This window comes from Notechis scutatus, chromosome 5 (assembly GCF_049901735.1).
Source record: "Notechis scutatus isolate UNSWTSFEM ecotype Mainland chromosome 5, rNotScu1.2, whole genome shotgun sequence".
In the NCBI taxonomy this organism is placed as follows: Eukaryota; Metazoa; Chordata; class Lepidosauria; order Squamata; family Elapidae; genus Notechis; species Notechis scutatus.
The window spans coordinates 16,315,154-16,335,327 of NC_142013.1; the positions used below are offsets into that span (position 1 = coordinate 16,315,154).

General features: G+C 35.6%; 1 protein-coding gene across 2 annotated transcripts in view; it reads left to right on the top strand.

The window, feature by feature from the left end:
- DYNC2H1 (dynein cytoplasmic 2 heavy chain 1) overlaps positions 1 to 16,789 on the top strand; it is a 146,190-nt gene extending 129,401 nt beyond the window's left edge. For both annotated transcript variants that reach the window (XM_087966204.1, XM_087966205.1), the window contains exons 86-90: positions 8,735 to 8,844; positions 9,813 to 9,894; positions 12,587 to 12,703; positions 15,895 to 16,077; positions 16,640 to 16,789. In XM_087966204.1, coding sequence (XP_087822330.1) covers positions 8,735 to 8,844; positions 9,813 to 9,894; positions 12,587 to 12,703; positions 15,895 to 16,053 — 468 coding nt within the window. In that variant the 3' untranslated portion in view covers positions 16,054 to 16,077; positions 16,640 to 16,789. The remainder of the gene's footprint in view (positions 1 to 8,734; positions 8,845 to 9,812; positions 9,895 to 12,586; positions 12,704 to 15,894; positions 16,078 to 16,639) is intronic.
- Positions 16,790 to 20,174: the final 3,385 nt, after the last annotated feature.

Below are 20,174 nucleotides of genomic sequence, written 5' to 3' on the forward strand. Positions count from 1 at the left end.
ATCTATTTGATGGCAAAATAAGGTTTCTTACTGACCCTAAATTCCTTTTAAAAGTGTGTCTAGATGATAGCAAATCTTCAAAACAAAACAAAAAAATCTAAAGTTAAGTAGAGGATATGCTATGTGATGTGATTCATGTACTACTAAACTCCGATTCCTGTCATTTTTAACTGGACGAAATGGTACACCACAGGGCAAAACCTTTTGAACTAAGGTATCTTAAATGGACTAATTTACAGAATGTGTCCAAAATCTACGACCAAGGACTCTTGTGTAATTGAAATTTGGCAAATTTTACAAGACATTTTATGACATAAGCATTGTCATAAAACAGTTTTTGACATAATACAAACTGTCATAAAACATTTCCTGGGCTAATGCTTGATTGTGCTATACAGTTCAACTTGGGCTTTTTTTAAAAGGCAGGTGCATCTCTGAATGTATTCCAACTTTTCCTGAGAAGGCAGTACATTTAAAAGCTGTGTCATTTTTTGAGGCATTGAGGTATCTGGTTAGGAAATATCTCTGAAACGATGACTGAATGCGGGTATAGGTAAACCGCCCTAAATTACCCTATGATAAGATGGGCAGCCAATAAATTGTATAAACAAACAAATAAATGGATGGCCCAGGATGCATGGAAATGTCTTAAGGTTATTAACTTTATATCATTTTACATAGTATTGATTGTGTGTGTGTGTGTGTGTGTGTGTGTACATCATAATCAGCAACAATAAGAAAATAATAATAATTGGCTGATGTATTTCTGCTACTGTCCTTAAAATTGATTATGTTACTTGCACTATTTTGTCAATTTCAAATATACCTTGCTTAATTTCTGAATCATTAACATATTTTTATATTTCCTGTGAGCATCCTTGTAAAAAGACTACTATTAGACATTAGGAAATTTCTTGATGGTATCTCTGTCATGATATTTTACCTTGTAAGCTTTTCCCAGTCTACCATATATTTTTATTGAATATTTATTAGGTAATTAAATTCAAGGAAGTCATTCAGACCCATACATTTTCGCAAGTACTTTTATAATTTTTTAAAAAAATAAATTATATCTGGAATATATGCATTCTTTGCATAAAAATACAAATATGAACATTTCACACAATCAGATAACATTTGTCATGAGTGAAAACAATGGTAACATTTTATTGCTTGTTTTCAAAAACACAATGAACTTATTTGTTTAAAATCAATGTTTTTGATATTATAAAATATCTTGATAGACTCTCTAATTTAAAGGCTTTGATTTAAAGATCTATTCACAACACGTCCCTGGACTCATATTGCATTTAAAAGTTATTATTGCCTGTTCCCAAATTCATTCACATAATAAACTCCCTACAATTATCTGTAGCGGATGGATATTGCATTAAGAAGTACTATAATAAAAGAGTATTTTAATTTTATTCTTTCATCTAAAATTGCTTTACTCTTGGGAACGCACAGTAAAATGAGAAATGCACTGGCAAATTAACATTTCAGGTTGTCATATTGCTAAGGATTATTAGAGATATTAGACAACTGTATAGACATGAAAATATATTAAACCTTGGGGAAGCTGTGTGACATTAGTACTTTGTATCTAATAATGTCACGATACTTGATAATATCAAAGTTTGCAACCCATAATCAATTGCATTGTTGCCTACAAATACTCCCCTTTATTGTTGTTAAGTGAAGAGTACCTCACAAATGAAGGCGAAGATACGTGTCCCAGGATAATGCTGCAGGATCTAATATGGATCATCATCAGGACCAGAGAGATTTAGACTCATGCTGGAGCCCATCTTCAGGGAATTTTTCTCTAGGCTAAGGAAAAATTCCCTGAAAATGGGCTCCAGCACGAGTCCCAAAAGCACAGAAGACAAAACATCTGGTCTCAGTGACTGACTCAGATTGGATCCTTCAGCATTATTCTGGGACACTTATCTTCGCCTTCATTTATGAGGTACTCTTCGCTTAACCACAATAATGGGGAACAGAGTTTCCACTGCTAAGCAATGCAGTTGTAAAGTGCAGTGTCACATGACCACATCACTTAGCAACAGCAATCCCAGCAGTTCCAATTTCTGTTGTTAAGTGAGGATTAGGGGCTGTTAAGATCTCCTCTTGCATTCCTCCCAGAGTCCTAACTTAATGGGGAAGCCAACAGGAAGCTGCAAGTCTTATGTAGCTTGCAAGCAGACCAGTGGGCAGGTAGGTGGATGCTTTAGTGCAAACACAGCCAAACTGGGAGTGGCTGCTGCAAGGGGCAGGAGATTGCACAGGTGGATGCTGTGACACTGCACTAGTGTGGCCAGGCAGGTTAGCAGACATGCATTGTGGAGGGCAGGTGTGTGGGGAGGATGTGCTGTTGGAGGCCAGGTGACACAAAGTACATGATCCCCAGGGTCTCTATATAGCAGTTTCTCAGGAGAAAAAGTGGTGGAAGTGGGAATGATTTAACAGAATGACTTGGGATCTTCTCTGCTGGCTTCCTCATTGACTTTTCTTGTGAAAAGCCGGAAAGGAAAGTTGTAAATTATGATCACCTGACCAGGAGGTCCTGCAATTATAGTAAATGCAAGCTGCTTTCCAAGAGTTCAGATTGTGATCACATGACTTCAGGGATGCTGGGGTGGCTGGAACTTAAAGGACTGATCATAAGTATAATTCATTCAGTGCCATTGTAACCTTCAAGTGGTCACTGAACAAGTAATCATTATTTAAGAACTATCTGTATTCTTTATTATATACAGTACTTTGGGAAATGCTGTTCATTGCTGGGTAAAGATAATGTTCTTATGTCATGGGGTAATAGGAGTTTCCCATCTAGTCCCTTCCTTCTTTTTAAGCAGGAAGCAATTTTCAAAGAAAGTTCTGAGACATTTTAAGAATAAGTTTGTACTGTTTTGCTTTTCTTGCTTTAGTTGTAAATTGGACGCTCGGTTCATCTCCCTAATTAGATAAATTATTTGTTTGTTTATATGTTTGGGGAAACTGGAGGAAGCATCTCTTACCAACAGGTATGGTCTGCTACAATAATTGCTATAATTTAATAGTAGCAGGAACACTTATACCATGGAAGAAGAGAGCTCAATAGATAGAAAGGCAGTAGTAGCAGAAGGTTCTCATCATCTATGAAATAAACTTTCTAGAAAAATATGACCAATCTCTTAGAGATGTTATGTATTCCAGTTCTCATTTTTTCATATTCTTATGCCTTCTATTTCATTTTATTTTTTCCTAGCTTACTCATTTCCTTTTATAACCATCTGATAACCACCACACCAATTTTCCTATTGCTACATTACATTCATCCTTCCACATCCTTGCAAAAAACGTTATCTTACACTAGCAAGTACCTTGGCTTTGTCTGAATTGTTTTCTATCATTAGCATTCATCTCTCTTGTACAGAATTCTAATACAAGGGCTTCCATTGAGACTATAATGTTAAAATCATGGACACACAGTGATATTGTGTCAGAGCTGGTAAAAACTGTATAAATGTACAGACAGGTGCATTATGTTTGTGTGTCAGAAAAGACTAACCTTCATCCCAATACCTTTGAACTATACGGTTTTATAATGAAATAGATTATCATTGGCCTTGCAAAGAGTGGGGGTTGCTATATCTTTGGGAGTAATAGTTTTCATTCAGAAATCTCATTTGAAGCTCCATTACCTCTAAGGTTTTCTTGGATGGAAAACTGGTGCTACTATCTTACATGATGCATTCAATGAAATCCCAGAGGCACCGAGTATTTTGGAAACGGCCTTTATTGAGGCTAAGCCAACAATGTATTACTACCATAAATTTAAAAAATTCACAGAAATAAACGGCGATAATATACAAGACATTTGTAATAGAGTATCCATATTGCCCATCCTGTGGTTTCAAGTTCTGAGGTATAGAAAATCACACAGATGACCCTGGAAAAGGAAGGTGACAACTAGAAACTGGAAAACATGGCTTAAATTTGGGGAAAGAAGAGTATGTTAGAAAGAATCTTAAACTGGCTCTACCTTAACTCTCTCTGGTATAAGAGAAAAGGAATAAAAACACAGTTAAGCTTTCAAGACTAATATCAATTCTTCAAGATAGGTCAGGAAACAGACTCCACAAGAAATACTGGAATCCTACTTTTGACACAGGCTATGATAACGGAATGTTTTTTGAGGCACGGTAGCTTAGTGGTTTAATGTTGCTGGAGAGGGTCTCTGCTCCAGAGGTTCAAGCCCTAGCACTGTGTGGCTGGGTGAGTTCCCATTACTTGCCTCAGTTTCTGTCCACCTTGCACGTTCTATGCGAGTACATAAATAGATACCACTTCTGTGGAGAGACAAGTTGTTGCTCAGTGCAGGCAGTCTAGTTCCTGCCGGCTCTCAACCTTCCCACTTGCAGTGCCCGTTTAGGAGGGGGGACTAGGATGCTGCTGCAGGAAGAGCCACTCATCTTTTTTTCTGGTGCGAAGCTAACTCACCCTCTTGTGGTACATCATGGGAAGCACGCAAGTGTGTACTTGACAGAGCTGGTAAACAGGCAATCAAACTAGTACTCTGGAGTAGAATTGTAGTCTCCTGGCTAATGTAACAACACCAGGTTATTATTATTATTATTATTATTATTATTATTATTATTATTATTATTATTATTATTATTATTATTATTATTATTATTAATGAATGTATCTTTTCTTTTATGTATACTGAGAGTATTTGCACCAAGACAAATTCCTTGCGTGTCCAATCACACTTGGCCAATAAAGAATTCTATTCTATTCTATTCTATTCTATTCTATTCTATTCTATTCTATTCAATAATAATAATAATAATAATAATAATAATAATAATAATAATAATAATAATAATAATAATAATAATAATAATATAATAGAATGTTTTAAAACCTGGCTCTCTTTGAAAATGGGGTTTTGCTAACTGTCACATTCCTTTTCAATATCTGTGGGGCGTTTTACACTTTTATACTATAGTTATAAACTATATAATTACATGTAAAATATGTCAGTATGTAAAATCTTTTGTGAAATGCTATGTGCAACAATTTTAAGCTTCAGTTAAATTATTTTACATAGAATGATGTCCAGGCCGAATACACACATCTGATATTTTGCCTTCTAAGACAGGAAAAAGGGCTACATAGTAAGCCTTTTGGTTTTTAAGATACTTTAAAAAATGGTGCAGTATATTGCTTCAAAGAATAATCTAATCCTTTTGCTCATTGCATTTTCCCATATATAATAACTAAAAGTGAGCTATTAGAAGTGAGCTATTATTAGAGCCATGGTGGCACAGCGGTTAAAATGCAGTATTATAGGCTAATTCTTCTGACTGCCAGCAGTTCAATCCTGACTGGCTCAAGGTTGACTCAGCCTTCCATCCTTCCAAGGTCAGTTAAAAGAGGACCCAGATTGTTGGGAATCAATATGCTGACTCTGTAAACCGCTTTGGGGGGGGGGGCTGAAAATCATTTTGAAACAGTATATAAGTCTAAGTGGTATTTCTATCAGAAGACAGACAGGCAGACAGACAGACAGACAGACATGGTTTTAAAATACTAAATAATTACTTCAGATTTGAAAACAGGCTGCTGTTGTTAATCGTTACAGTCTTTTAGAATTTAACTGAATATAATTGCTTGCCCATGGATGCCTGGAATACCTGAATTCAATGTTTATTTGAATACACTAGTAAAATGAATATATTAATCTGAAATTACAAATGACTCTAATGACCACTTTGACACCGAACACTTTACTTCATGCTATCTTTCTGGTTGAAGAACTGCAATTACTGCCATAATATAGCAGGAACTGATAAATCATTGAAAGAAACATGCAGATATGACCAAGCAGAATTGGGGGTATTGGGAGAGAACACTGAGATCACTCATAATTATCTGGGAGAAACATTTGTAATCTATATTGTGACACATTGAAAGGGCATTTGATTAAACTGCTCTGTCTCAAAAAAAAAAAAAAAAAAAACCCAGCAATGTGGGGAGTTATTGTGATAGAACAACAAATTATATAGTTTATTTAGTGGTATTATCACTTCAATGCCCTGTCTCCCCATGATTCAGATGGTGGTAGCAATATCTTTAATAATAGTGTTTTTATTAATTTATCTCAGTCTCTTTTTCCAATTTTGTCATTTGCAATAGACATTCAACAGTAGAACTAGAAAGAGATTTATAGTACAAGGAAGATTTGCAAATTCTCTGGTGTTATTAGGCTAAAAGGTTCTATCTGAAATCAAACGTGATAAGGAATATTTAAATAGAAATGGCATGTTTGCCTTCATCTTGGATAATGAACTTTTTTTATAGGGGAATAATATGGTTATCTCAATTTAAATAGTGGCATACAAATTCAAAAAATAATAGAATGTGATTGATTGGAAAATTGTCTGGTTTTAGGCAAAGTTATTTTGAAGGAAGACAGTAAATTGTTGGAAAAAATGCTATATGAAACTCTTGGGGTTTTTTTTCCCATTAAGTTCTTATGAAATACAAAGTGTATCTATGCTAGGATTGGAAATATTCAGCAAAACACTGGCAAAAGATGTATGTGACACATTCCTAAGAAACACACAAGATGGAACCTAAAAATTTTCCATAGGTTGAAATAGTGATTTAAAATTTCATGGATATTAAGTTTGCTCATATTTACTGCCAGCCCAAAGGTTTCTGTATTAGAAACATGCTTTGAACAAGTTTGGATTTTAGATTATTACATAATTAATTTTATTTCATAAGATTGGAGAGGTTGCTATACAGATAGTCCTGAAGTTACAACAGTTCATTTTGGGACTGTTCAAAGTTACAACAGCACTGAAAAAAGTGACATGAACATTTTTCACAGTTATAACTATTGCAACATCCCCACAGTCACATGATCAATATTCAGACGCCCGGCAGCTGACTCATATTTATGACGATTGTAGTGTTCACGACTTCATGATGAATTTATAAATGGTTTTCATTTTACAATAAATATGTTGCTTTAAAATTCAATTTTTGTAACCAATACCACTGTTTACATACACTATATTAAATTAATAAAAAGAATTTATTATAACCATTTTAGTCTTTTTTAAAAAAAATATTATTCGGGCATGATATATACCGTATTTATCGGCGTATAACACGCACAGGCGTATAACACGCATCTTCATTTTAAGAGGAAATTTCAGGAAAAAATTTAAATTTCTAAATAAAAACTTTGAAGCAAAATAAGGGTAGCTCAGAACTTTTTTTTTATTAATATTATTACCACTTATAATCCGCTTGCCCTCCGCTCGCACCGCCCGGCCTCCGCTTGCCCTCTGCTCGCACCACCCGGCCTCCGCTTGCCCTCTGCTCGCACCGCCCGGCCTCCGCCGCACCGCCCGGCCTCCGCTTGCCCTCTGCTCGCACCGCCCGGCCTCCGCCGCACCGCCCGGCCTCCGCTGCCCTCTGCTCGCACCGCCCGGCCTCCGCTCGCACCGCCCGGCCTCCGCTGCCCTCTGCTCGCACCGCCCGGCCTCCGCTCGCACCGCCCGGCCTCCGCTTGCCCTCCGCCGCACCGCCCGGCCTCCGCTTGCCCTCTGCTCGCACCGCCCGGCCTCCGCCGCACCGCCTGGCCTCCGCTTGCCCTCTGCTCGCACCGCCCGGCCTCCGCTGGCTTCTTAACATTATATCGGGCGTATAACACGCATACATCATTTGCCCCTATTTTCAGGGGGGAAAAAGTGCGTGTTATACGCCGATAAATACGGTATTTAAAAGTTATGTGACTTTGTGTTTTTCATAAAACATTCCAAGTTCAAAAACAACATATATTGCTTTATCATAATCATTCTAGCCATTATCTATCCACTGTAGGATACAAGCCTATTCCACATGTTTTCAACCAATATTTGTTTATCAAATAATAAACTGTTTATTTTTTGATAAGATTATTCATTATCCTTAATTTCATACATAAATTTCACTTATTTGCTTTATGTCCAATGGTATCATGTGTATTATGTAGCAGAATGATCCATTATTTTTGAAGTTGAATATATGATACAATTATGTTCAGTAAAACTTACTCAGAGACAGACACAATATTGCACTGTCCATTTAAGAACAGTTGAATATCTTTTATGGTAAACTAATAAATTATGTGTTTGTCCAATGCAGACACATCACAAGTAGTCTTTTTAAATTTGTAACTTACAGTTCTGATTAATTGGCTTGGTTTCCCTATGTCAAATCCATTTTTTTTTTCTTTGTACAAAACTATGTGTGATGGCATGTGTGCTGGCATGTTTTTGACTGGCATTTATCTGGTTTATAAATCTCATTCCATCATGAAATGAGGTAGATGGCATTTATGTATAATACATTTCCTTTCTGATATCTCCCAGATTGGGATTTATGAATAAAACAAGGTGTCCATTCCCTTCACATGATGACCAGAAATTGTTTTTTGAACCGTATTAATAATAAAGCCTATCAACACTGTGTATCATGTTCCTCAATATCATTTTTGTCACATTCTTGACTTGCAAAGTAATTTATCCAATCAGTTTTGAACTATGTTGTCGCTTGCCTCTAAAGTCACAGTCCTTATTATTCCATATTAAGTCTCACTGAATTCCTCAGAAAATGCTGGATAGGCACTTGAATGTGTTAAGTTAGCTAGATTTTTTCCTCTTAGCATACACTGCTATTATCTTTCCAGAATTGGGTGAGTAAAGCAGAAAACCAAACCTTACTTTTGGATACTCTTGACCTGTCAGAACTCTTCCATCCAGATACCTTTTTGAATGCCTTAAGACAAGAGACTGCAAGGTAGGCGAATTGATGGCTGTTGCATGTCATATATGAGTCTCTCAGTACTACTGCTTCTCTCTACTGTTCTCTCATTTCTCACCTTCATTGTCTATAGAAGAATATGTTATAGGATTGTGTTCTGTAGGAAGTCCAGTTGGTCCTCTCTTGTGTCTTTTGTCTTTATGTAAAGAACATTTTTGGTGCCAAAGCTTTTCATCTACTTCCATTAAATCTGTTTTGCCGCTAATACTGTTTGGTTTTATTATCCTCTGCAATCTGTTCTGTTGACGTTTATCTTATGTCATAATTTTTAGTTTTAAATATTGAGTCCTTTCTAGTGAAAAAAAAAAGCTTACACATTTCCTAAAATAAATCAGATCTATTTAACTTGTTAACCTGATGACAAATATGATGTTTTAGGAAAGAGGTTTTGCAAGTCTGCAGCTCAACATTTGTTCCTAATAACATGGTAGTCTTTCTAGAAGTAAATTTAGTGCCACAAAGTATTGTGTACAAGCAAAATTCAATGCTAAAAATGCTCAATGATTCTAATTTCTAGCATTGGTGCAAAAGAACAACAACAACACTGTGAATAGCATCCAAAGAGATATTAACAGAATGATTTGGCCGATATCGAATGTAAGAAACACTCTTAGGGGAATGTAAGAACAAACATTGGGTTTGAGGGATAAACATGGAACATTATCTGTTTAAACTAAAAATAACTTCTGCTTACACAAGAAAATGATTTCTACTTATTCATAAATAGCATCACATTCTTATTAAGCATAAAATTATATTATTGAAGACAGTGCATTAATCCAAATGTTATACTATTTTAGGAATGCTAGGAGTGGGAGTGGGGTGGATTGTTTTAGGAAATCTGGTTCACTTAATCAGCAGCTCTTTTAATGTATAGAGATAATGTATGGTTTATTTCATTTCAAATAAACTATTTATATTTTCATTTTATTATTATGTTCCAGAGTAATGACTTGTTCTGTGGATAGTCTAAAATTTACAGCATCCTGGAAAGGGCAAATAAGAGAAGCAAAGCTCCAAGTTCAGGTAACCAACCTGTTGAAATTATACTAGCTGTGCCTTTTATAGGCTTATAGATCTATAAATAAATATACTCAAATATTTATTCTTTTGTTTCATTAAATGCATAGCTCACCCCATTCCAACCTCAAAGAGAACCTAACAGAATATTAATTATCTGTTAATTTGTTACCTGTATAAATTTAAAATTATATGTTACTTGTCCTTTGCTATTCTATCCACATTGCTCCTTTTTCATTGCTTTTATCAATGATCTCTTAAAGTTGTCTATACACTTTCTGAAGACAAATGGGTAAAGGTTTAGTGAAGGAGTTCTCGGTAAAATATCACAAACACCTTGTTTTTGTGCAAGTGATATTATGCATTTTAGAAAAAGCCTGACCAAGGAAATAACTGGAGTGTGGGGAGTTTTCTAAAAAGCGAGCAATTCCCAATAGAAACATTTTCAGCTTAACTAGCAGGGATAAAATTATTTTTAAAGGTGTTTAAAGAGGAAAAAATGTCCTCTTTATCACTGGCCGGTAATAGAAATTGATGAAGTTTGTACTTTACTATACAGTTATTTAATTTGTCCTGCTGAACACAATGAACAAATAGACCTAAATAGATTTGGCCTACATTTTGCAAATCAATTCTTCAATTAAAAGTTCTTTTACTTTATTGAATATTGAACCTTAAGTACCAAAAGAACCTTGTAAAATGTTTGCAAAAATATAGAAATTAATGTTTCAGTCATTTACATTTCAAATACAACATTACTATTTGACCTTTAAAGGTCCGCTGTCATTTCTGGAAGAAAATTTGAAATGCATGTGCATATTAAAGTAGGCACACTGAACCAAGTTTACAACTTGGCCCAGAGATATCACCATCCTTGAAATGGTTGATTAATTCAACCAATAGCCTCAAGACCTGATTACGAGAATAATTTCTTCCGGAAATTACAATGATAAATTTTATTCAGAATCAATTTGTATATAATTAAATCTTATTTAATTACATTTAGAATTGCTTGTAAAGAAACCGTTACCCATCAATGCATGTGAAAATGCATTTTTTGATTTATTAACATAAACTCATGCCTCTTGTGATATCTTAAACCATTGAGAATTGAGGAGGAAATGCTTTGAAGAATATTTTTAAAGTGTTATGAATTCAGGGTTTAGGGACCTAATCAGAAGAAATAAAGTCTGGATGCATTTAATTGTGAATTTAAATACACGTAATGTTTAAAACTTAGATATTTTTTCTTCCTTGTTTTGATGTCCACCTGCCTGTGCATATAGTTAATCTAGCAGGGGTGTCAAACTTGCAGCCTACAGGCTGGATGTGTCATGCACAGGCCACACCCAGCCCAGTTCCGCAAAGGGGAAAAACATTGCAAACCAACATGGGACAGCAGCGTGACACCGCAAGTTTGACTCCTGTGGTCTAGAGCAGTGGTCGCCAACCAGTGGGCCGGGGACCACTGGTGGTCCGCAAGAAAATTTTGGTGTTCCGCAGAGAAATTTCACCCCCAAAGCACCCCGCCAAAGCAATTAATCCAGGCTGTGCCGCTCACATGGCCTGCGGGAACACAAGGCTTGCACCGCTTGCATTGCGAACAACACAAGGTAGTGAGGGGAGGGAAGAAAGGGCAGAGGGAAGAACTTGCCCCACTCACCCCACACACTTCACTTGGCCACCAGGCTGTTTCTTTCCACTTCTTTCTTATTCTGCTTTTGGCTGCATGCACGGTCTCTGATCCACGGGATTTAAAATTATGAGTTTGGTGGTCCCTGAGGTCCAAAAGGTTGGCGACCCCCAGTCTAAAGTATGCAACTTTCATGTTTACAACAAGTTAGATAGCAGCAGGGGCCTGCATCTGTATTCACTTCTATTATTCCATTCTCATATCTCAGGAGACATTAGGCCAGGAATATCTGCCCATCACTTGTCCCAGCCAAAGGCAGAAGACAACTATCATACCAAGGCTTGAGTTAAAACTAAAATATCAAGGAATCTGCCCCTAAGATTGTGAGAAAAAAATATATTTGGGATTAGTACAGATGCTGTAGTCAGTGTTATCATTAAATTCTGTAGATCCAGTTTTTTCACTAAAAATAAAAATAAAGCAATTTTGCCTTGAAATATATTGCTATTAAGATTAGTTCCTAAAATCAAAACAAAACATGTTTCTCATTGCACTATGTTCCCAACAGAAAAAATAAAGGGGACAGTATTTCTTGCAAGGCTTTGTTTCTTCATGGTGTTTAAATCCCTTTATTTGTCCTGTTGCTTAAAGAGAGAGAGAGAGAGAGAGAGAGAGAGAAGAAAATATTGACCTATAAAAACTATTCTTTGAAAGCTGTCAGACTGTCTGCTCTGGGATTTATTTCTTCTCTTTCTCAAGCATTGTTAATACATGTTTATGTGAGTCTTACTGCTCTATTCTGTAACTCTAATATATTGATACCTGCTGCTGACCTAAGTATTGATGCCAATAATATTTTCTCTACCATAATAAAGAATACAATTTCAAACTATAGGATATGTGTTCAAAAGCATAGTTTTCAAACAACAATCTCCTTGATTCTTCTTTAATAATCTTCCATATATATTGTTATTTATCCAGAGAACTGGGTTTTAACATGTCTAAATACAATGTAGTCACTGCTCACGTTTTAGCCAAATTGAACATTTTGTGATTCCATGACAGATTAGTGGCCTTCAATTGGAAGGCTGTAGTTTTGATGGAAATCGACTTTCTGAAAACCAACACAACTCATCCAGTGTTTCAACTGTTCTGCCTTGTTACATGGCCTGGATTCCTCAGGTAGGTTATTTTTAAGGGCTCAAAATGATAAGCTTGCAATTACATTTTTTTTCAGCATTAGGTTTTCAGTAGTTGTCTGATACACTTCATAAAATATGTGAAGAATCATTGCAGGACTAGGGGTGACATGATAGCAGTATTCTAATATTTGAAGGGCTGTCACAAAGAAGAAGGGGTCACCCTATTTTTCAAAACACCTGAAGGCAGGACAAGAAGGAATGGATGGAAACTAATCAAGGAGAGAACTAATCAACCTAAAACTAAGGAGAAATTTCCTGACAGAACAATTGATCAACGGAACAACTTCCCACCAAAAATTGTGGGTGCTCCAACACTGAAAGTTTTTAAGAAGAGATTGGAAAATAATTTGTCTGAAATGGTACAGGGTTTCCTGCCTAAACGGGGTTGGACTAGAAGACCTACAAGGTCCCTTCCAACTCTGTTATTCTGTTAACCTTTCAGAATTAATCCAAAGCAGATTATTATTTTTTCTGTCAGATACTAACATAGCATGAGTGCACATGGGATAAGGTGGATTGGGCCAATGGTGGGATTCAAATTTTTTACTACCGGTTCTGTGGGCGTGGCTTGGTGGGCATGGCAGGGGAAGGAGACTGTAAAATTTCCAGTCAGAGATGGTATTTGCCGGTTCTCCAAACTACTCAAAACTTCCGCTACCGGTTCTCCAGAACTGATCAGAACCTGCTGAAAACCACCTCTAGATTGGGCCCCTTTAGCTTTCATGAGAGGGATCTTTGAACTTTCCCCTTATAAACCTTCTGTACCCTCCCAAAACTTTGGAGAAGAGCTGATTCAACAATGCTGCAACCAGCTGTTTTTTTCCAGAAAATTTATTTTCTGCCCTTGTTTACTCAGAAAGAGGCAATTGGCAATCTTCATTCCTTCAGACACTGATGAAATGGAAAGATGTCTGCTCCTTTTGTTCAGAATGACTGTCACTAATTCTTTAAGAATGCAAGTCCATAAAGAGAGAAGAAAAAGAGACCACATTAGAATGTAGTTGAAAAGATCAAACAGGGAAAGAAAGAAAAGGAAAGGAAGAGTAATCTGAAAAGATTGATTTTCTTTCATACAAACAAGTAGAACAAGTTCTGAGATGTGTCAAACCCAACAACATACTTGGGCCTTAAAATCCATGAAGCAAGAACTACATTGATTTCAGGAAGGTATCTTTCATACATATCTTGAGTAATCAAAGAATCCTGGAAACATTTAGGAGGATTTTTCCTCTTCTTATTTATACTGAGTTAATTAAGTCTCTTTGGAAGAGTTTTCCCTTTATTTTTACTCTTAAAATAGAACGAAGAAGAAATAAAGGAAAAAAGCTGAAAGAAAAGGAGCAATACAATAATGACTATTGATTTATTTAAGATACTTTTAAAAAGATTCCTGGTCACTTCAGCTAAGATGTTGTTTATAGGATAAGCTGTCAGTGTTTAGGTCTACTTTCATTCCTTTCCCAATGTGTCTCACATCAACACCTCCTTTCATAGTCATAAAAGGAATTGAATCTACACCACACCGAGCTCTATTGGTCCACTGCTCTCTAACCTGAGTTTCTGAAGGTTCTTGTTTTCTAATTTGGCTTTCACCAACCCTGACAAAGAGTTAGACAATAACAGAGAAAAATAGCAAGTGTAAAATGGAGCCATTCCTTAAAACTCTCCACCTACGTCTCCAGCTACACATTCCATCAAACATATACTAACTTTTTACATTGAAAAATGTATGAAGAATTCCATACAGTTAATTTAGCAAAGAAAATTGTCCATACAATAGAAGCCATTATATAAAACATCAGCATAAAAAAATACTTTTTCCTGATCCAGTTCTATCAAATATTCACAAATTCTTACAATAGCCTCCAGAACAAACATTACTGCTGCCAAGTTGTCAGAGTGACAAATGAATGAATACTGTTAGACTACAGTTCAGCAATTTGTCCACCTAAAAAAACTAAGCTTTGTGTGCATATTTCCTACAATCCTAATTTTTACACTTTTCTGGGATTAATGACACGGTCTCATTAACTAAATTTCTCAGGCCTGTGTGAATTGAATCCTATATGGAGAGGTATTTGTTTAATATTTATGTGCTATAGTCATTTGCAAAAACGTGTGGTTTTCAAGAGTTCAGAACACACTACTCAGGTGAAATAAAGTTTATTGCAACATAAAAATAAAATTATGATATATTAAAAAGACCCCATAGGAAAACATATACAGGAAATATCAAAAATCAGGCTGCATAGTTTGTTATATAAAGTGTGTTAAATTTTTGAATTGTTTGCCATTTTCTTCCAAACCTTTCCTCATGTGTGCATGACTTTTGATTATTTCTAAATACAATAACATTAGTGAAATTAATTTTTTAACAAAGGCCTACAGGCCATACCTTTGTTCCCTCTCTTGTAATTGGAAGCTGTCAAAGAAGAAAAGCTCATTTATACATCACATTGACACAGGAAAGATTCTTTAAAGAGATCAGTCTTTAGCAGGTCTTAAAGGCCATTTCACGGTTGACACCAACCAGATATTGTGAGGGAGAGCATGACAATAGAGATATTTTGAAACAGAGTATAGCTGTAGGGAAGCCTTGCCTGCAAGTAATTTCACAGATAGCATTCTGTGAACCGTAGTACAAGCAGCAGGATATCTTCTGATTATCTTATCCTGATCTGCATGAGGATAGGGAATTTACCAAGCATTGGTCTGAAGTTATTTTGGACCTTATAAGGCGAAAGCAAAATGTTTATGCTTGCTCAGCAGCTAATAGGCAGCCCTGCTGTTTCTTCCATGCAACGAGTATTAGGTACTTTGGCCCTCCAGTCCCTCACTTGCTGCAGCTCCAGGATCATTCCTCAACCCCATCCCCAGTTCATTTTAGAAACCTGGCATGAGATTATAGGCAGAATTGTAGGTTATTTCAGGGAATGTCTTTGACTACTAAGCCTGTTTATACAGAATTGAAATGATCACAATTAGGTTCTAGTCCTACCTCATTAGGACCATGCAGAACAATCCTGCTCCATTTTCTCAGAAGTAATTTCCATGCACTTAGGAGAATTATCTGAAAGCTTTATATATATGCATGTTTGTGTGTGAGAGAGAATGAATGAAAATGATTGTAACCATATCTTCTCATTCAAATGGTTGGTTCTTTGTTGACAGAATACTTACGGGCCCTATTCCCCTGAAGAGTGCATCTCTTTGCCTGTTTACACTAGTGCTGAAAGGGATTGTGTGGTGACAAATATTGATGTCCCATGTGGAGGGAATCAAGATCAGTGGATCCAATGTGGCGCTGCTTTATTTCTGAAAAATCAGTAAGAAGAAGCTGCTGCTAGCCATCAGGTTTGATTTAGGTGTTGTCAAAAAAAAGGAGTATATGCTTTCTCTGATAATTTAAAACTAAAATGTGGGAAATCTTAGACTTTATACAGAGCAGTGCTTTACAAATAGTACACTGTGGATTTACAGTAGAACTAAAAGGTGAATTAACATTTATTTTCAATAGATAAGCTGAGAAAACTAGCTGAAAACTTACACAATTACCTGGGGTTTTTTTCCCACTAGAACTTGAATAGTTCAGTAAATTATTCCCACCATGTGCAATCCATTAAATTATGATACTATGCAATCTTGACTTGTTTTGTGTGTACGTTCACTATTAAATGATTAGACACTGTAAAGCACCAGTATGGGAGATTCCTCCCATCAACCTGGCAAATTTATTATCTGTCCTTTATGTACAGTATGTATTGTAAACATCCAAACTTCTGGATAAAATCTGAAGGTTGTAATACTCTGTATTTCTAGGTACTTGTCTCTATAATTTTTTCTCTCTCAGCTTTTACTATGTGTATTTTTTCATTTTATTGTTGTTTTTATTATCTTCATTTTTTTCAACTTCCAGATGTTCATTCTGCTTCAGGTTGTACATAATTTTTGGAATTGAAAAGAGAAGTTCCTGCTATTAAATAAAAGCAAATTATACTGAAATATATTTATGGAATATATATATAATTTTCATTGCTCTCATTAAATAAATTTTAGTTTTTCAAAGTCATTTTGCCTTGTGTGTTACTTGTGAATAAGCTAAATCAGTTTTCTATATATTAAAATTGTTCTGGTCTCCTGTATGAGAGCCCTGCTTTAGGCATGAAAGATGGATATTTGACCTTGGGTCACTATGGTTAGTCACTCTCTTTCAGCTCAATCCACTTCATAGGGTTGTTATTGGGAAAAGAGGAGGAGGAAGCACAAAATATATTGGCCCAAAGTCACTCAGTCAGCTTTCACTTCTTTAAATTCATTTCATAGTTCCTTTGGTTCTCGATCAATGAAGAACTCAAAATAATATGTAATATCCTGCTTGGAAATGGTGTATCAAAATCGTATTGTGGTTGTCTTTCCAGAAGAGCACAGTTTACCTCTACCGCAATTAAATTGTTTTCAGTTAAAGCCCAAATACATCTGCTATATAAGACTCAATTGAGACCATAAAACAGCACGATTAACTTAGAAAGCATTCAAACAAAATCTCTAAGAAACATTTTTCCATTTTATCTGTTGTGTTCCAATACTGTATTTCAACAGGAAGCAGAAGTTACTAAACTTGACTCTAGTTTCTGGATAAATAACCTTACCTATTGATTAAAATTATTGCACAACTCTAGTGTATTGGCCTACCTAATACTGGCAAATAATTTCAAATCTTCTTGGGAGATAGTTACTTTTAAAAAAAAACCCGAGCCCTTTGATCCTCCAGTGATTTTTATCGTAACCTTAGATTCAGGTTAACCTGGATCAGTATTAGAGCAAAGTATCTTAAGTGTAGAAGGACAAATAGAAACTTATAAGAATCTTATCACCTATATCAGCTTCATATTCATATTGTACTATAGTCCCCAAATTCAGAAGAGCCTTAACCCTATCTTGATTTAATGCCCTCCTCACAGCTGTTTTGAAAGAGAAATCTCTTTTTCTTAAAGAGGGAGACCACATTTCTCTAGGCCTCCACCATCTCCTCAGTTTTCCAGGAGGTCCCAACAGCTCTTCAAGCAGCTATTTAGAATTATAAAGTATATTCCAGTATGGTTTGGGGATTGAAGGCATTCAAATTTGCTAGAAGATTATATTTTTACTGACCTGTACCCTTCCTGTTGAGTTTGTTCTCAGACTGTGCTATTCAAATCATTGTATCCTTTATGGAAGAACATAGGCAAACTAGGAACTGAGTTCCCAAGTTTTTCTTGGTCATCTTATTGGTGAAGTAAGCAATTTACTAATTACTTTTCAAGACCCAGCCAACAAAACATCTTTGAATTTAAGGATTCTTCCCATAGCATCTTTCTTATTATATTTTTATTTTATTTTATTTTATTAAAACCAGCATTTCTAACATCTGTGATTTGTGCTTGACTGTTTTTTTTAAACAGTGTTTTTGCTAACATTGAGAACTCTATAACAAAGCATAGTCTTGTTAACCCAAAGTTTCCATCACTGTAAAAAATCAACTCCTGTCTATTAGTAAGAAGCAAATCCAAGATAAAAGATTCCCTTGTGCTCACCTCAGTCTTTTGAAAGAAAAGTATATTACTATACAATATATTACTAATATATTACTAATATATGATTTTTCCCAACCTGTGTATTTTGAATTAAAATATTTTAAAGTTGAACCATTCCATTTTGAATACACAATGCCTCGTATTTGTTTCTTCGTTTATATAAGTATGTTTGATATTTGTAATTCTGGGGGTGGGGTGGAGGGGAGGGTTTTGGTACTTAAAATGGGTTGTTACGGTCCTTCTGGTAGAGTCCCAGATGCTGGGGAAGTCTTGAACTAGTGCTTCTAGACTGTGAGAGTCCAGATGGCAACTAAAACCTAGTCAGCTGGAATTGCTATTTGTCCAGAAACTACCTACTCCAACACTGGTTATTACTTTGGATGAGGAGTCCAGGACTTGGGTTTCCTCCTAGCCTTCAGTTCCTACTGAAAGTATAGATGGAAAGTCACAATAAAAAAGGATTTGCTTTCAATCAGAGACTTCAAAATGATCCAAACAGAATGATTCATGTTCAAAGTAGTATCTCAAGTACTATCAAAGTATCTCAACTTAAGAAGAAAAAGAAAGAATGAGAAATATAAACCATATAAGGTAAAATAATTTAAACACAAGGTAGCATTTTGTAGGATGAGTTTAAAATTGGGTTTTGAGTCTAAATATTTAAAGGGCACATGGTGATTTCCATATTTAATCTGACTTCATAGAATGTCATAACTGCCAGGGGAAATGGCTGTAGTGAATATTAGCATCAGTGATCAGAGGAAATGTGATGAACCCTACTTAAAAGTGAATTTAAATGACCAAATAAAAAGTTAAAATCCAAGATTTCCCAGGTAGCTTTGATCATGAATATCTCCTGCTCCCACTCATAGCCTGCTAGCAAGGGGAACTGATGTGTCTCAGAAATGAAAAGTTTCACTTAAAATGAAAAACAATCCAATGACTTATGCTTAGTATCTAAAAGATATCTGAGAAAACCAGTGGGAAAATTAATGGAGGAGTTCAGAATTAATTATCCTTCTGTTAGCTTTAAAATTCAGCTGTCACATTTCATGGAAGGGGGGGGTGGAGGAGTTGAAAAGTTCAAGGTTATTCTGTATGTCATATTAAGAAATTCCAGTTGCAGTTAATTGGTTCTCGTGATTTATGAAGTGTAGAAGTGGGAGGAGAGAAGGTGGATTCTGTGTAATGCGCGAACATAATTTCACTTTGGGAAATTGCCTTTGACATGCTAGATCTGTTTCTAAATAAATCAATTGGAGAGAAAATGTCTCGGAGTGATTCATATCATGGATACTTTCTGGATGCCTTACACCTTTAGGGATGAGACTGAAAATGTCACCAAAAGCAGCTGTAAAAATACCCAAGTATAATAAATAAAAATAAATAAATGATACTTATTCTTCAAATGCAACCTGTAGTTGACTATCATTTCTTTCTTTCAAAGCTTTTAAATGTGTATCAAGATTAGCCTTTATTTTATCCTCACAACAACAACAAAAGGTGGGTTGAGAAAAAGTTATGGCTGAACATTTTCACTAAATTAAGATTTGAATTTGATTTCTCCAGCCACACTACTGCAATGGCTTAATGATCAAGCTATCCAGGAGAAGAAAAATTGGATGGGTGGAAGTTAGGTGAATTAGAGAAGTGCATGAAAGAAAGATAATTGCAAAGAAGTTGAATGTACACTTTTTTCCCCCTACTCTAAACTGAAGTTCAAGATATACATCCAACTTTCAAGAAGATAATATCAAGAATAGACAGGCACAAACTAATATATTCTTGTTGGAGAATCATTAGAAAATTTTGATATGAAACTGCTGATTTTTTTTTACTTTTACATTGGTCACTTTAATACAAGTAGTCCTTGACTTG